Raw genomic sequence first — 15,323 nt, 5'->3', positions numbered from 1 at the left:
AATACCTAAAAGTTTTTCTCTACCTCTGTTATCCAGAAAAGGAAAAATACATCCTCCATCATTACTCACTCTAAGACTCTGCTTGTTCTGTGTAGCTCTGCTCAGTCCTCTGAAAGTCCGAAATGTCTCAGTCTTGCCACAATGAGGGGCTTGCATCATATGACATCAAAGCCTTTGGGTCACCCAGGCTTCTGAAGCCCGAGACGAGCCCTTCAGAAAAGTGATTATTAACAATTAGACTAAAATTAGACTAAAATTAGACTAAATTAGACTAAATTAGACTAAAAGGAGCGGCTATGGTCAGTTAATACTCAACTGCTTTTATGACTGAGTGATAAAGACTGGCAGGAAGTTGGCTGTTTAGACAAACATATGGACAGGGTAGGCCAATCAAATCAGCCTCTCAGGATCTCGTTTTCTCGCAGCATTGATTTTTTTTGCTATAATTCTATAAGCAGTGCTTTACTCTGAGAAGTGTCCCAATATCTGGACATTTCAGAATGTGGTGGGGATCTTACTGCACCTGTTGGAACATTTACTTCACCCAACTATCCCAACCTATACCCACATAACCGAGTGTGTGAATGGAGGATCACAGTGGAAGAAGGCCGGCGTGTGACCCTAACCTTTAATGACATGAACACTGAAGACCACTGGAGCTGCTCATCAGATTATGTGGCTGTGAGTATTGGATGTAGAGTCAGAAACTGCTTTTCCTAATCCCTTTATGGAGAATTAATGGACATAATAAAGCTGAAAATTCACTTACAGGTCTATATATGCTTTTAAGACAAATCATAATTTAATCTGGGAAAAGCAGATTAATGGGAGAAAGCTATCTCTGTAGAGCATCTAAAAACCTCTGCTTGTTTTGGAGTATGGAACTTTTGAAATTGTGGCCCAGGCAGAGTGGAAAACTTAGAGGAATCATTGGAGTTGTCTTTTTATCAATTATGAAAAAAAAATCTGGGGTTTTGGAAAGCTTACAATGTCTCTTTTCTGTGGAAACAAAAACCATCAGTCAGTTCCAGGTTTTATTGATTTTGGAGGTATCTACTGCTGCTGTTATTGCTGTCAATTAAAAAAAAAAAAGGAAGGAAAAGAAAAAGCCAGAGGCTGCAACAAATGACTCCTCTGAACTAAAGATAAGGAAACCCCAATAAATTCTACTTCTATATCACTCTCCATCTCCAAAAATATAGATATTGGTTATTTTATCATGTTTATTTTTGATTTCTCATTATTTTGTGAAAAAAAATCAAATCTGGCACACAGACCTGGACCTGGTCAGATGTACAAATGCCTCAAAAACATGATTCTTCTATGAAATTGCAGGAATGTGAGGTAGAGTTTAGGTTCCCACTTGTTCAGATAAGCAGTGCAAACACGGAAATTAACTGTAGGATGATCAGAAGCCAATCCATGCACAAGCATGGGGGTCTGAAATAGGTATCCATCCCTTGAGGTTTGTAGATGATGTTTCCCGTGTTTTTCTTCACAGATGCTTTAGACAAACCTTTGGGAGCTGGCTTTTTATCAGTTAATGATCTCTTAAAGGAAGATTTTTCCTGCCAGCTTTTATGCCTTCAACACTCTAATATATTCCAAGTCTCAATGGGAAGCATCATTTCTGCCTTGCTTGAACTGCAGAGTAAAAAGAAGGAAATTAATTTCTAGGCTAAAGGGTGCATGAAAGAAACAGAGCAAAATATCTCTGGATCATCAAAAAGTGAAATAATCAGAAATGCCCACCAGCATTCAATATGTTGGAGAGGATTTTGATGAAGCTGATGTTGGCTTTACCAAGAATAAAAAGAGGATGATTTGAAATTAAATTATTATGATCAGTAGCTGGCATTATTAAGTGATTGAATATATTAATATTGAGCTAAAACACAGTATGCTTCTCAATAAAACAATTTCAATTTCTGTTTTAAGAAGGAAAGAAAGAGAGAAAGAGAGAATATGTGTGTATTTCACCAAAATAAGCAAATTATTTTTGATGTTTACTGCAGGGCCTCATCCATTCGAGGCAATGAAAGTTTGTTGCAAGGTTTTAAGTAGATTTGAGAACTAACCCCCTGTGAGGGACATCAGTGAACTTTGTTTTAAAGATGGTAAACACTGTTAAATGATACAGGAGATGCTCATAAGACTGTATATTGGTGTAACTGGAGTTTATTTTGACCCCACAGGTTTACAATGGCCTTGGGCAAAACTCTCCCCAGCTGGCCAAACTGTGTGGAGAGGTAAATCCAGGCACTGAGGTGAAATCCACTGGAAACAAAATGAAAGTCATTTTGGTGACAGATATGTCCCATGCAACCAGAGGCTTCAGTGTCTCATACACCTCTAGTGAAGATGCAGGTAGTGTGTTTTTGACTTAAGTGATTGATCTTTGGTGAGTCATTTCACAGCTAGAGTACTGGCACATATTAAAAAAAATTTACCTGAACAGATAATAAACCTCTGATACCATTTTTTCTCTTACATCTCCAAATGGGAATAGATATGTATCTTTAATTAGCTAAAAAGACTTGAAAAAAATGGAGAACCCCTGGGAGCAGTGGACTTCATGTGCCTCTGTATGAATTACAGTCCCTGCTCTCCCTACTGATTTATTGTTTTGTACTTAGTCTTGAGTAAGAGATGGTCTGAAGTGTCATTATTCCATGAAAGGTTCCAAAAAGCATAGTGCTATAGACAAATTGAATAATTCAAGTGCTTCCTTATTACTCAGAGGGGTAATTAATTTATTGTAGCTTGTGAAAGAGTGCAGCTAACCTACTTTTGCAAGCCTAGCCTCCAGAGAGGAGGCAGCTGGCAGAGCCTTACTACTGCAGGCTTTAGTCTTTTGAACTTATTTTCCAACTCCCACTCCAAGCATCCTACTATGGCATGAGGGTATCTTCCATGAAAATTTCCTCTTGAGTCTAGAATTAGGTAATGAGTAGGGCTGGACAATAGTGAACTGAAGCTGTAGTGAGATTTTATCAAAATATGAAATAATGCTTGTTGTATTGATAGCGCTGGTGAAATATTTTATTTATACTGTAAATAATCATTCTTTGTTTATATGCATGTTTTTAAAGACTTGCCAATAAACTCGAGGACTTGAATTCTCTTGCACACAGCAGTAAATTATAAAAAAGTAAGAAGATGGAAAACGTTTTGATCTAATCAGCACATGTGCTTTCTGATATGAGCATACCTAAATAAAGAGGGGAAAGAATCATACTATTTGCATGAGATCTCCTCATGCAAGAATTATTACTACTTTTAAATAAACTATATTTTGTTTCTGCAGTTTGTGGGGGAACCCTGATGGCATATGCAGGCGGGAATTTCTCTTCTCCTGGTTATGATGGCATCACAAATTACACAAGTAACCTGAACTGTGAATGGATCATCAAAAATCCCTCCCACTATAATTCATCCATTTATATATCTTTTGAGGATTTCCACTTGGAACGTCACCAGAACTGCCAGTATGACTATCTAGAGCTACGAATAGGTTTGTATGTTCAGCAGGAGAATGGATAAATCTATCAAGATTCTGGTTGTACAACTGTGTTTGTGCCAAATCTGGTTCATATATATTTGCAGGGAGTGGCTGTTGTAGAATCTGTACATTTGAGAGTTTTCATATCATGCCTCCCATGTTGCATCCACAATCAGAAGTGGGATTTCACTGCCAGAGTGATGGATGCATGGATTTGGTCACCTGTTCTTTCAGGGGAGAAAATGGAAAACTGGATAGACATCTTGGGGGGATAAATAGTTTTGCTGTTTGCAATACTCACCTGACTCTCTCTTTACAAGGGACAATATGAATTTCACTTAATCTTCCTTGAGAGATGGCATTTGCAGCCGTCAAAACAATTTATTTGGTCCACTCCCCATTCTCTTCCTGGTCCTGAAATATCTCCAGGGACAGCAGGAATGGAGTAAAGAATGTTTTAATTATTCATAGCCTCTGGACTGCAGGCCCACTTCAGACCCATTTTTGTGTTCTATAAGATGATTCTCCAAAAAGAAATCCATATTTCCTGTGAGAATGCATTGCAAAACAGAGACTAAAGCATTTAAAAGGAAAAAAAAAATCACAGGATTAATGCACCAGTAATATCCCTGCATATTTGAGCATCTTTATCTATCCACAAGAGCAAGCAACTGGAAATGTCATATGAATGTCATTCTGCTATTGCCAAGTGTAGTATGAAAGCTGCAGCTGTTTTCTTCACAGAAAGGCTGTACATGTGAGTCCCAGAGAGAGCAGGTTTTAATTTACCAGGAAATGCTTTCTGAAACATGTGAAAAGGTAAAGTGGGAATCTGTCACATCCATATCTGCGCTCATTTGAGCAAGAGCTCTTGGCTGTATAACATCAGTTTGTCCTGTGTAGAGCCAGAGCCTGCATAGCTCTGTAGCCTAGCAGTTCTCTCCCATGTATGCACTGGAGCTGGGAAATAATAGAAAGAAAACTCAAAGAAAGAAATAGTAAAATATATCTGCTGTGTTACTCATCCATTCCTGCTACTCTCACTTTATTGTGAACCTCAGGCCTGCAGGCAATACAATCAAAGAAAAGGGAAGAAAGTGTAGTCTTGCTTTGTTGTACACAGTTTTGTCATCTAAATAGTAGTGTTCATTTCAGCACTAATAATGGAACTCCAGTTTCACAGCCAGTCTGGTGTCAAAAGCAGAATACCCTCATTCATCTGTGTATGCTGACAAGTAAGATTTAATGAGCAATGAGATGCAGCAGTGCAGAATACCACTACACTCAGGCAAGTGCTCTTTAAGACCCTTGATACAGCAGATACGTAGTTAGGGAAAGGTCTAATTCAACTTTAAGTTACCCAAGAGACCCCAAATGGAGCTGAGATGTGCAAAATTCTTTTGAGATGCCCACTATTAATACAGTGATGACAGCTTGTTCATGGGTCGTGCACATCTCTATATAGCAGAAAACTCAAAATCCCTGTTGACATTAATGAGGATTTCACAAAAACAAAGGTTCAATAGGTGTCCATGTGATACGGTCTTTAGGCCATCTCTTTCCACTGTTCTGCCCCAAAAGATCTGTAGTTTTGGGGCAGAACAGTGAGGTTTCTGTGTGTCTGATATGACATATGAAAGTGTGCAGGATGGCATGACGGGGAGAAAAGGAGCCCAGGATAATAAAAGGATCATTAATATAGCTTTGGAGTGAACTTTTTTGTTGCCAAGATTTAGATCTCAGCAATGAACTGCAACACTCTGCTCATATCCATAACAAATAATCAGTTACTGTGTGATATGTACTCTTCTCTGTTTTCTTGTCAAAACACAATGAATTGCATGTTTGCACTATTCCTTTATGTTATTGTCGCTCTTTTAGGACTCAAAAAGTGTTGTGTTTATATTTTTTTACTTTCTTTATTTAGGGGATGCTGATGGAGAGCTAATAGCCAGGCTTTGTGGTCAGTCTGCACCATCTGTGCCACTAGTTATAGCTGCCCCCCAGGTGTGGGTACACTTTGTAAGTGATGAAAACAGAGAAGATAAAGGATTCTTGGCCCATTACACCTTTGAAGGTAAATGGCTTGATAGACTGCTGCCTTGGCTCACTGAGGCACTCCTGGGGAATGTTGCTAGTCATTTGGTGATACGGAGAATAGTCATGATGGGATCAACTCTCAAAGAGGTCCTCAAAAGTTACACAGTGCTTGCTACTATTTATATCCTTCTAAAGCGTTGAACTCTCGGATTTATCTTCTGCCTCACTGTTGCCATTCCCCAAACCACGTTTTGAGTTTTTGCAATGCTGTGCAACACTCAGAACAGCTGGTTGCTCTTGGGAATAGGGATGTAACAGGTAATACCAGCCAAGTTTGACTTACTTCAAATAGGTCTCTGGAGTGCTAGCAGAGCTGAAATGCATTCTGCTGCTTGAACCTTTGCACACATTTTGAAATCCACTTGAAGCTGTATCACTGCAAATTACACTACTTTGCCATTTAGGTGCCCAAACAACTACTCTTCCTGTCACAGCTGAATTTAGCCCTTGGGCTTATCTAGACACATCAGAAACTTTTTGGCTTCATTGTGTTGGTCCAAGAATGGCGCTGGTTGGCTTAAGAGTGAGATAAATGGAAGATAAGGTGGAGAGGCAGATGTATCAGCTGGCAAAGGTTTTGCAGTGTTATATTAAGTATCAGAATAAATGCAAAGTTTCAAGGTCATTGCATCTTTTTACTCACTATTCAATGACAAAGATTTTAAAACTTGGAATTTCCCAGATAAATTGTTCTTTTTTGTCTCTATCAGTACAACTTAAATATATTTCAGTACTATTACAAGCTGAAAAATCTTTCATTCATTTGATTATAGTGTTCAGTTCCAAAAACATATTGGAATGTTACTTTTTTTTTTCAGCCTGTGGTGGTATACAGTCAGGTGAAGGGGGAGTTATCTCAAGCCCTAACTACCCAGAGCCTTACAGCAATCTGAATCGCTGCTCCTGGGTGTTGGAAGCCCCTGAAGGTGAAACCATCACTGTGAGTAACATGTCACAATTGTGTGCACAGCAGACAGTGTGAGAAGTACCTTCTGAGTTTTGAAGAACAGATTTGAGAAAATTTGGAAAGTCAGAAATGTGGAGGAATGAAATATCTTCCCATTGACTTTACCTAAAAGAGGGAATGAAGATAGCACAACAAAACCAGATAGTTCTTTCTGAAAAGCAGAAAGATCCTAGGATAACTTGATCCCTAAACACGGCACTGAATTCTCCTTTAAATGATGACTTTCTATGTTTACAAAGCTGAAATAACTAATTTTATTAGATGTTCTTTGATATTCTCACTGTCATGAAAATAAATGAGGCTGAAGGTTTTTCTTCTCTGCTGGAAAGTTTCAAGCCACTAGAAAGTTACTTTTGTGTGTTACTGGTTAATCTGGAACATAATATGATTTCTGGTACAAGGTACATCAATAAAGTGTTGCTCTTATTTCCCAATAAGTATTAAAAGTCTGCCTGAGGTGCTACTTTCTTGAGTCAAACTCCTGACAGACCAATTTAAGCACCTTTATGGCCAAGCAGTGCAAAACTTAATTCACTGAATTATTTGACTGATTCTTGCAAGCACAGATCCAATCAGTGACATTTATGGTTCAGGTCAGAAAAGCAGTTTTGTGAAAACACATTGCAGATTTTCATATGTAATGTCTTTCACTAATTTCCCTATCATGTTTTCCTTGCTTACAACTCCGAAGGTTAGAAATGCAAACCCATAGTCCTAATTATTCTGCTACATGATATTCTGACCACTGCCTATGTACTTATTTCAGGGAATACAGGATTATTTTAGTAGAACACAAGATTTCTATTTAATCCACAAACTAGTTTAAAGCAGAACTAATTTTAATCAGATGAAAGCAGATTTCTGTTTTGAAAGAACTGAGTAGCTGCACTCTCAGTGAAGGCAGACTAATTTTTTCCAGTATAAGCTGCCAGTTTCAGTTGCTGGCAAAGTTTTGAATTTAAACTATTGCAGCTAAATTTTTATTTAGTCTTAGACAGGTTCTTTTGGAAATGAAGACACACAAAAGGTACAGGAAAAAATACTGTGTATTTGCTAAACTTTTCTACAAAGATCCTGCTCCTGAAACTGGTTTAAAAACCCCAAAACTGATGAAAACAGAGCCAGGCAGTAACTAGTGGACATCAATATTTCAGCATCAACAAACCAGGAGTCTACAGGATCAGCAATCTGAATGTTTGAACTGAAAATCCCACCTGTGAGCATATCTCTCCAAGGACAAATGACATCAGTGTGGGAGGCAGACAGGCTCAGAGGCTGCCTGTCCAGCCCAGTCTGTTTATGCAATGCATCCAAGCCCACAGGAACAAACCATGGAACTGTTTCTGTTTTGGTGGAAACTAACATTATTTTTAGCAAATGTTAGTATATTGATTTGAAATAATAGGAAGAAAAAAATTCAAGGCCTTCTGCTTGCATAGCTACTTACATTTCATGAACAGAAACTGAGTGCAGGAAAGTGGTTCAACACCTATACATATTCAACACTGTTTTGAAGCACATACTTAGTTTCAAAATATGTTAAAGTCACAATAATGCCAGTTTTGAACATATTAATTCCTCTTCCACTTGTTTCTTCAAGCTAAGTAGCTGCTGTTACTTGTAGTGGCAAGATTCCAATCAATACTTGCAGGAAAGCATCATGAAGAAGACTTCTGAGTGCACCCGCAAATTCTTGTGCCATGATGGCTACAGGATCTGTCTGAAATTGCTCTAAACCCTCCCCTAGAGTGACTGGTTTTAGGAACTGAATGTCACCTTTGTATGTTGCAGCTTACTTTTACAGCTTTCCACGTTGAAAACCATTCACTTTGTAAGTGGGATTCTGTTACTATCCTGAATGGTGGCTCTCCAGGGTCTCCTGTCATAGGAAAGTATTGTGGAAACACCTCACCTGGGACTATTCGGTCTGGTTCCAACAAGCTAGTCGTCATCTTTAACTCTGATCACTCAGTTCAAGGAGGTGGCTTTTATGCAACATGGACAGCAGAATCTTTAGGTAAGTTCGCGTTAAAGAACAAAAGAAAAGCATGCCATCATCTTCAGGATCCCTGAAAGAAGCCAGTACTAAAAAATTCAAGTATTAATCTAGTGCTTTCTGATCTCACACGAAGAATTCAAATTTGGATAGATTTTGTACTTTTTAAGCCTCCTACTGGCAGTTTCTTGATGGCTGTAAATTGATACCATCACCATTACCCTCCCAGCAGTGGTATCTATTGTCAAGGACTATGAGACATTTCACTTCATGAATAACAATTGTTCCACAGTTTGATTTGGTTTAAACACTTAAAACTAGGAAGAAGTGAGTTCCAAAACAGAGAGGCAGACAGAACTTCTCAAAGCGCACATATGACAAGAGCCTAGAACTCTTGCACTGTGATGGAGATGTTGGTACACTTTTGATGGCGGTATACATGCAGGATTGAATGGTACATTTCTCAAAGCTATCTTCTTTCTCTTGAAATCATCATCACTCTGGATTACAAAAAACAAATAAGGCAGCTCACCGTTTGTGCAGTATGCTTCAGGAAGTCACTAAAGGACTAAAGGCATGTGTAGATGTGGCAGATGGTGGCAGGGCAGAAATCACCATGCCATCCTACCTCAGTACAGAGCTGGCATATGCTTCCTAGTGTCAACTCCAGCTGCAAACCTTCTGGCAGATCCTGATCAGCTTTCTGTCCACTAATGATGTAGCTGTATTCACACAGTTAGTTGATGGAGTGTCTTCTTAAGCATATCAATACTCTGTGCTTGCATGAATATACAGTCACTTTAGCAAGTTTTTGACACCATTCCCTGATGTCCCTGAGATTTCATGTGCAATGAAGCCCACTCTTCAATGGTGTAGTAGACATTAGCCTACACCTGCCATGTGCATAGGCAGTATTCTCTCTGTGAAAGTTTTCTTTTCTATATATACCTAATTTACTTTCTTCAGCTTTCTTCTCATTTGTTCACTGAGAATCTGTGGGTCACACATTCTGTATGTGTGACCAAAACTTGGCTTCACATCCTTCTAAACACATTTGCCATTTCTAACATAGAAGAACGAAAAATAAGATCTTCCTTTTAAAGCTATTATATATTTTTTCAATTAAGAGGAAAAAATAGGATGTTACAAACCCTTTTTTTTTGCTCTTTATTCATCCTTTTACTACATTGCATCTGAAATAATAAGGGGTTTCTAGTACTGTACGCATAGCCCTAGTAAATTATTCTTGGCATGGTATTTGCAAATATGTTTCAAATTAACTAAACTTTTTATGTATAAAAACATGAGCTGCCACAGAGCCATGACCAGCTATTCCCCTTTATAAATGAATCTGTTAGCAATTTTTAAAGGCATGTTTTTCAGCCCTCCCCATAATTCCACTGAGATCCACAGGGCTGCCTGGACCAGGGAAGTCACCATTTTGCCCTGGGTAAACGGATGTAGCTTGAATAGATTCACATGTGGAACTGCAATATTTGCATGTTGCAGAGTGAGAAGAAAAAAGGATATAACAGTGGATTGTTTTTTTCCCTAGAGTGCTTTTCTGAATGGCTGTCACAATGTGCATGCAGTGGGGTGTGGGGAGGAATCAACACAGTCTCAGATGTATTTGTGACCCCTGCACTCTTTCAAAGCAATATTCACTTCAAGTTGCCAGAAGTATTGTAGTGGTTTGGTCTAAAATACTCATTACTGTTTACCTTCTGTGAGATAAGAGTTAGGAGAAATGCAAAGCAGGCACCAAACTTGAAAGAATATAAAGAAGTTTATTAACAGACCTAAAAGAAGAGGAAAAAAAGATCATACCACACCTTCAGAACACTTCTCCTCCCCCCACCTTCCGCCTTTCTCCCACTGACAATGTAAAAAGAAAACCCTTCAGATGTTCAGTCTGTTTACCACATCCATAATAACCTTGTTCAGTCCATTCAGGAAGAGGAGTCTCTCTTGCCCATGCTATGAAAACATTATCACGAGACAGCCGCAGGGGTTGGTTCTCTGCTCGCATGCGAGTCCCTTCCCCGACTTGCAGCTTTTCCCACAACTGCTTTCGAGGGTCCACTCTTGAAGTTTTTGGGGTACAATTTGAAGGTTGAGCCATTCAGAAACAAAAGTTCTCTTCACCCATCTCTGGGAGCATTTCATCTCTAAGAACAGAGGCCCTTCTCCTTCCCTGGGAGCAAAGGGTCCTCCTCATCTTCATCTTTAGGACTATCTCTGGGAGCATCTCTAGGAACTGAGGTTTTCTCCTTTTCCATTTGGAGCAAAAGTCCTCATCACTTCCATCTCTCCCTGTTCAAACTTCTTATGAAATTACAGCTGCTTCAGCATCTGCCTATCTCAGCGCAGGTGCTTTTGCTCACAAGTGCAAGTTGAACGCTCCACCCCCCATGCCTTCATGAAATTACAATGAGTACTCTGATACATCATAGCTTTACAACAGAATTTCAGCTTTAAGCATCTCCTCTTTCTCTTCCACCAGGTTTTCAGCTCTTTACAGTACTAAAAGGGTTAATCTCGCCCAGGCCTTGCAGCTGGAATTTCGCTTATCGCTGTTGGTCACATGATCTCTGCTGGACAGCGGTGCAGCTTCAGCTGAATCTTGGCCGCACTGGAGAGGGGGAGCTGAGCTGCTCCGGCTGCCCACAGCAGGGCTGGGGGGGGGGGGGGAAGGGGAGGAGGAACGTTCCGTGGGTGGAACAGGGCCCATTGGCTCCAGGATGACCGTGGCCCAGCCCAGCCTTGCCCGAGCAGGGCCTGGGCCGGGCCCGCTGGCCCCTGCTCGGGGCCCGCAGCCACCTGTCCCAGCACCGGAAACGAGACAGAGACTCTACCTCAGGGTTTGTCTATTCTTAAGTGTGGATCACAGAGGTGGTCACAACTTTAAGTGGCTCAAAGAATTGTCCATATTCAAACTGGCCAGCTGATAGGTTCTGTCAGGTCACAGAGGAAGCTGTAAGCACCCATTTGCAAGAACATCACTTCCGGGACTATGCTTGCTAACCCATGACAAGTATATAGATGGACCTTGCAAAAGGCTGTGAAGTGGCACGGAGAATGAGCTTGTGAAGAAAATAAAGTGAAGTACAAAGAAACACCTCCAGAATGTACCTACCTCCCTGCTGCAGGGGTGGGAAAAAGAAATTCAAGAGGGGTAAATGAAGTTTCAGTGGGTATCAGGGCTTTCCTCTCTCACCCTTGCAGCCACAGAAACAAACAACCATTCAAAGCTGACACCACCAAAAAATATTGAATATTTCTCCCATCTGTTACCATTTTTTCCAGGCTGTGGTGGAATCATTCATTCAGATAATGGTACAATCAAGTCCCCTCATTGGCCTCAAAACTTTCCCATGAACACCAGATGCACATGGACCATCATTACGCATGAAAGCAAACACTTGGAGATGAACTTCCACAGTAACTTCCAGATTCCAGACAGCAATGGAAGCTGCCAGAGCAGTTATGTGAAGGTAAAATAATTGTTGAGGTTAGATCAGCAGAGCAGTGCTTTAAGAAGTCATGATTTCAGAACCCTGTTTTACATTTGTTATGGTTTAGATTGTCAAGGCACAAAGTTTGGGAAATACAAACTAAAGTTCTTGTATCATACAGTCCATTTTCTATGTGCTTTGTGAACTGGCCTGTATATAATTTTAATTTTCATCAGTTCTTGAGGTTCCTCCAGGAGGGTCCCATCACCCTACATGCTTCCCCAAAAATGAAAAATATAAAGAAGACATCTATTATTTCACAACCAGAAAAGAATGAGAAAATATAGCGTAAAGAAAAGATCTTTTCAATTACTCCAGTGAATAAAAAACCCTGGAATGTCACACTGTAATTCTACCAAACTTCTTTATAAGTGTTTAGACTGTCCAGGTTGCACTACTCCTCCTTTTTATACAGCAATAGAATAGAGTGGACATGCTTTGAATTTTTCAGTGTCATTCTTTTCTCAGGCATTTGGCATATGTTCAGTGGTTTTGTGCTCATTTTCTCCCCAGCAGTACAACTCCCACTTGAAATAAAGGGCAAACATAATTTCACAACATGTAGGAAGACTTGAACAGCTGTACATCTGATCTGTACCTACCAACTTAAAAACCACAGTTGCACTCATTTTTAAGGCTGTGATAAAAACCCCACAGCTATTAGGTTTGTCTTTTCATAACCTGCTCCAAAAATTAATTGATGCAATGTTACAATACATTTCACTAATATGAAAGTCTTAATGCCACTCAGTAAAAGTGTTTAATTTTAGATTCCTAAACTGCCCTGAATTACATAAGCAAAACTATGTCAATTGGAGATTTTCTCCATAGAGAAAGATCTGAAATTTTTGATGTCCACTTCCTTTTCTGAATGTCCAATTTGAGATGTACGACAGTGTCTGAAAAGTTGTAGAATGATGTAAGTTTCTTCCATTTATTCCAAACTGAGCAGCCAAAAGAGAGTAATCCAAAATCAATAGTGACACTGCAAAACCTTGGCCAGGCTACAGACTCTATAATTAATCCTTTGAGCATCCATTGCCTCAAACACCTGGTCACAAGAATAAGGTGATTCATACGATTACACTTACAGACTAACCCTTGGCTAACCCTTTCTAGGATGGTTGCTTAGAGAAATCACAATTCATGTGGTTGTACTATTTCCACTCAGTTTTCTTCAAACACTTTATTTTAAACATCAGATATGATTTAATATATTTTTGGTATGAACTACAGTAAAAAACTGTTCAAACACATCAACAAAAGTAATTTTATTATTAGAGTAAGTAATTCATTATTTAAACAGACATTTTAAATCCTGTCAATAAAAACCATGATTCAGGAAAATATTTAAATGTTTAGGAGCATCAAACATTTATACCTGTGTTTCATTTTACATCTGTCTTGAAATTCACTACTTAAACTGTGAGCCTCAAGCACATATTTAAGTAATTAGCAAAAGAGGATTTCACTTAAATACCTACCTAAACCTGCATGTGCTTTTTTGGATGCATGGTTTGATTGAGCTTCAATGGGCTATTGGTGCAGTTGAAGTAATAATTTTTTTAAAAAATTGGTTTTTTATTTATTATATATTTTATTTTATTATTTTATTAACTCTTTACTTGATTTGATACTTGTCACTGAACAAGTGAATGCAAAATTTAAAAAAAAATATTAGCAACACTAGGTATTAAGGATCCAGATCTCACAGTCTGATGCCTGCATGTTACCCTAGCATGACAGCTTTGATTTTTATTTACTGACTAACATGAGGATTGCATGTAATAATGCCTTGTATGCACAGATATGCATATTCATGGATTGTATGGAGTTAAGTAGGCAGAAACAAAATGGAAGTAGGTAATGATATGCATAAAATGTTTTTCTCTTGTCCCCTGGACCTGATCTATATTTGCTCTGTTACCAGGAGGGGTTCAAGCAAATGACCTCCAGATACCTTTCAGAGGTCCCTGGCACCCTAAGTTATTCACTGTGATTCACTCCTTGGAGGAACCTTTTTATCTCCACTGACTATAGTAATTAGCTCCAATTTAGAGCTCTTAGGTTCAGTGTGAGATGAATCCTACCCGAAGCCTATGGAAAGAAAAATTGCATGTGTAATTCCTGGTGGGTTCCCACAAACTACTTAGGCTTTAAAAGCACTAAACCATTTCCAATCTGGCCCTGCCAGGTGTGGAGAGGAAATAATGAAGAAGCAGCAGCTTTGTTAGCCACAGGATGTGGAAGTTCAGCTCCTGATCCCGTTGTTGCTCCAAACAATGTGATAACTACAGTATTTCAGTCTCAGGATGCTCCTGCGCCAGGTTTCTCCGCGTCTTTCACAAGCAGTAAGTAATATTAAAGCCAGACGGCTGCTCTGTTGGTCCATTTGGGATTAGTTTGACCTGCGTGTAGCAATTCAGACTGTGATCCAACAAGACATTGAAGCCTCTGCTCAGATTTGTAAACCAAGAGTTTCCATACTGAATGCAATGAACTCTAGTGTTGGTCTTGCCCAAGATGCAGCCCTAACTTTGTAATTATTCTCAGCCACCTTTGCCTTCCCAGTGTGCTGAAAAGAATGACCAAGCTTTAAATTTAAAAAATTGATAGTTAAACTGCATGGAAACTAAAGCTTTACATTTCTTAAAAAGACATTTCTTTAACCTAATGGCATGTACTTTGTGATGGTCAAACGCACCAGAAGTAGAAAAGGTACTGCTCAGCTGCTGTTGGTTGCTTGGGTTTTTTTGTAGGATGCTGCCAAAGGAAACCACTTGCCCTTCATGGGATTCAGATTAAAACAGAGAGAAACTAAGTACTTAGAGGGAAACACTATTGAAGCAGACAGAATTCTGAATTGAAACCACTTTTGGTTTTATGTTTGCACTAACATTGTCAGTAACATCTAACAATCTCTTAGTGGAGACAGTCACAGGCTTCATCTGCCTGTTCCTAATCTTATACCAGCATTTCACTGTGTACTGCATTCTTTTAAGCTTTTGTCTTAAAAAAAGAGAAACAAAGGCCATGCAAGTCATTAGGATCCAAAGGAGCTCCATGAAAATGAACTGTTCTGTGTATCTGAAAATTTCTGCATGGCAAACCTTTCCTGGCTCTGCATCTAGCAAAGCAATGCAGAGATGGCCTTACGGCAGCCTGCATTCTCCTGGATGCCAAGAATGGCACCACTTAGACTAATGTGGGCATTAGGCTGAACTGCTGCTGTACCCCAATAAC

The 15,323-nt window shown here is 39.3% G+C and overlaps 1 protein-coding gene across 1 annotated transcript in view; it reads left to right on the top strand.

Moving 5' to 3' along the window:
* The window catches only part of CUBN (cubilin), a 143,627-nt gene that overhangs the window by 100,071 nt on the left and 28,233 nt on the right, over window positions 1–15,323 (top strand). The window contains exons 48-55 of the mRNA XM_048306902.1: window positions 500–681; window positions 2,196–2,367; window positions 3,308–3,514; window positions 5,430–5,579; window positions 6,421–6,542; window positions 8,361–8,586; window positions 11,872–12,059; window positions 14,275–14,431. Coding sequence (XP_048162859.1) covers window positions 500–681; window positions 2,196–2,367; window positions 3,308–3,514; window positions 5,430–5,579; window positions 6,421–6,542; window positions 8,361–8,586; window positions 11,872–12,059; window positions 14,275–14,431 — 1,404 coding nt within the window. The remainder of the gene's footprint in view (window positions 1–499; window positions 682–2,195; window positions 2,368–3,307; window positions 3,515–5,429; window positions 5,580–6,420; window positions 6,543–8,360; window positions 8,587–11,871; window positions 12,060–14,274; window positions 14,432–15,323) is intronic.

The sequence above is a fragment of the Corvus hawaiiensis genome, chromosome 1 (genome assembly GCF_020740725.1).
Source record: "Corvus hawaiiensis isolate bCorHaw1 chromosome 1, bCorHaw1.pri.cur, whole genome shotgun sequence".
Classification (NCBI taxonomy): domain Eukaryota; kingdom Metazoa; phylum Chordata; class Aves; order Passeriformes; family Corvidae; genus Corvus; species Corvus hawaiiensis.
Note: the sequence above shows the minus strand (reverse complement) of the source record. Positions and strands in the feature narration are given on the sequence as shown.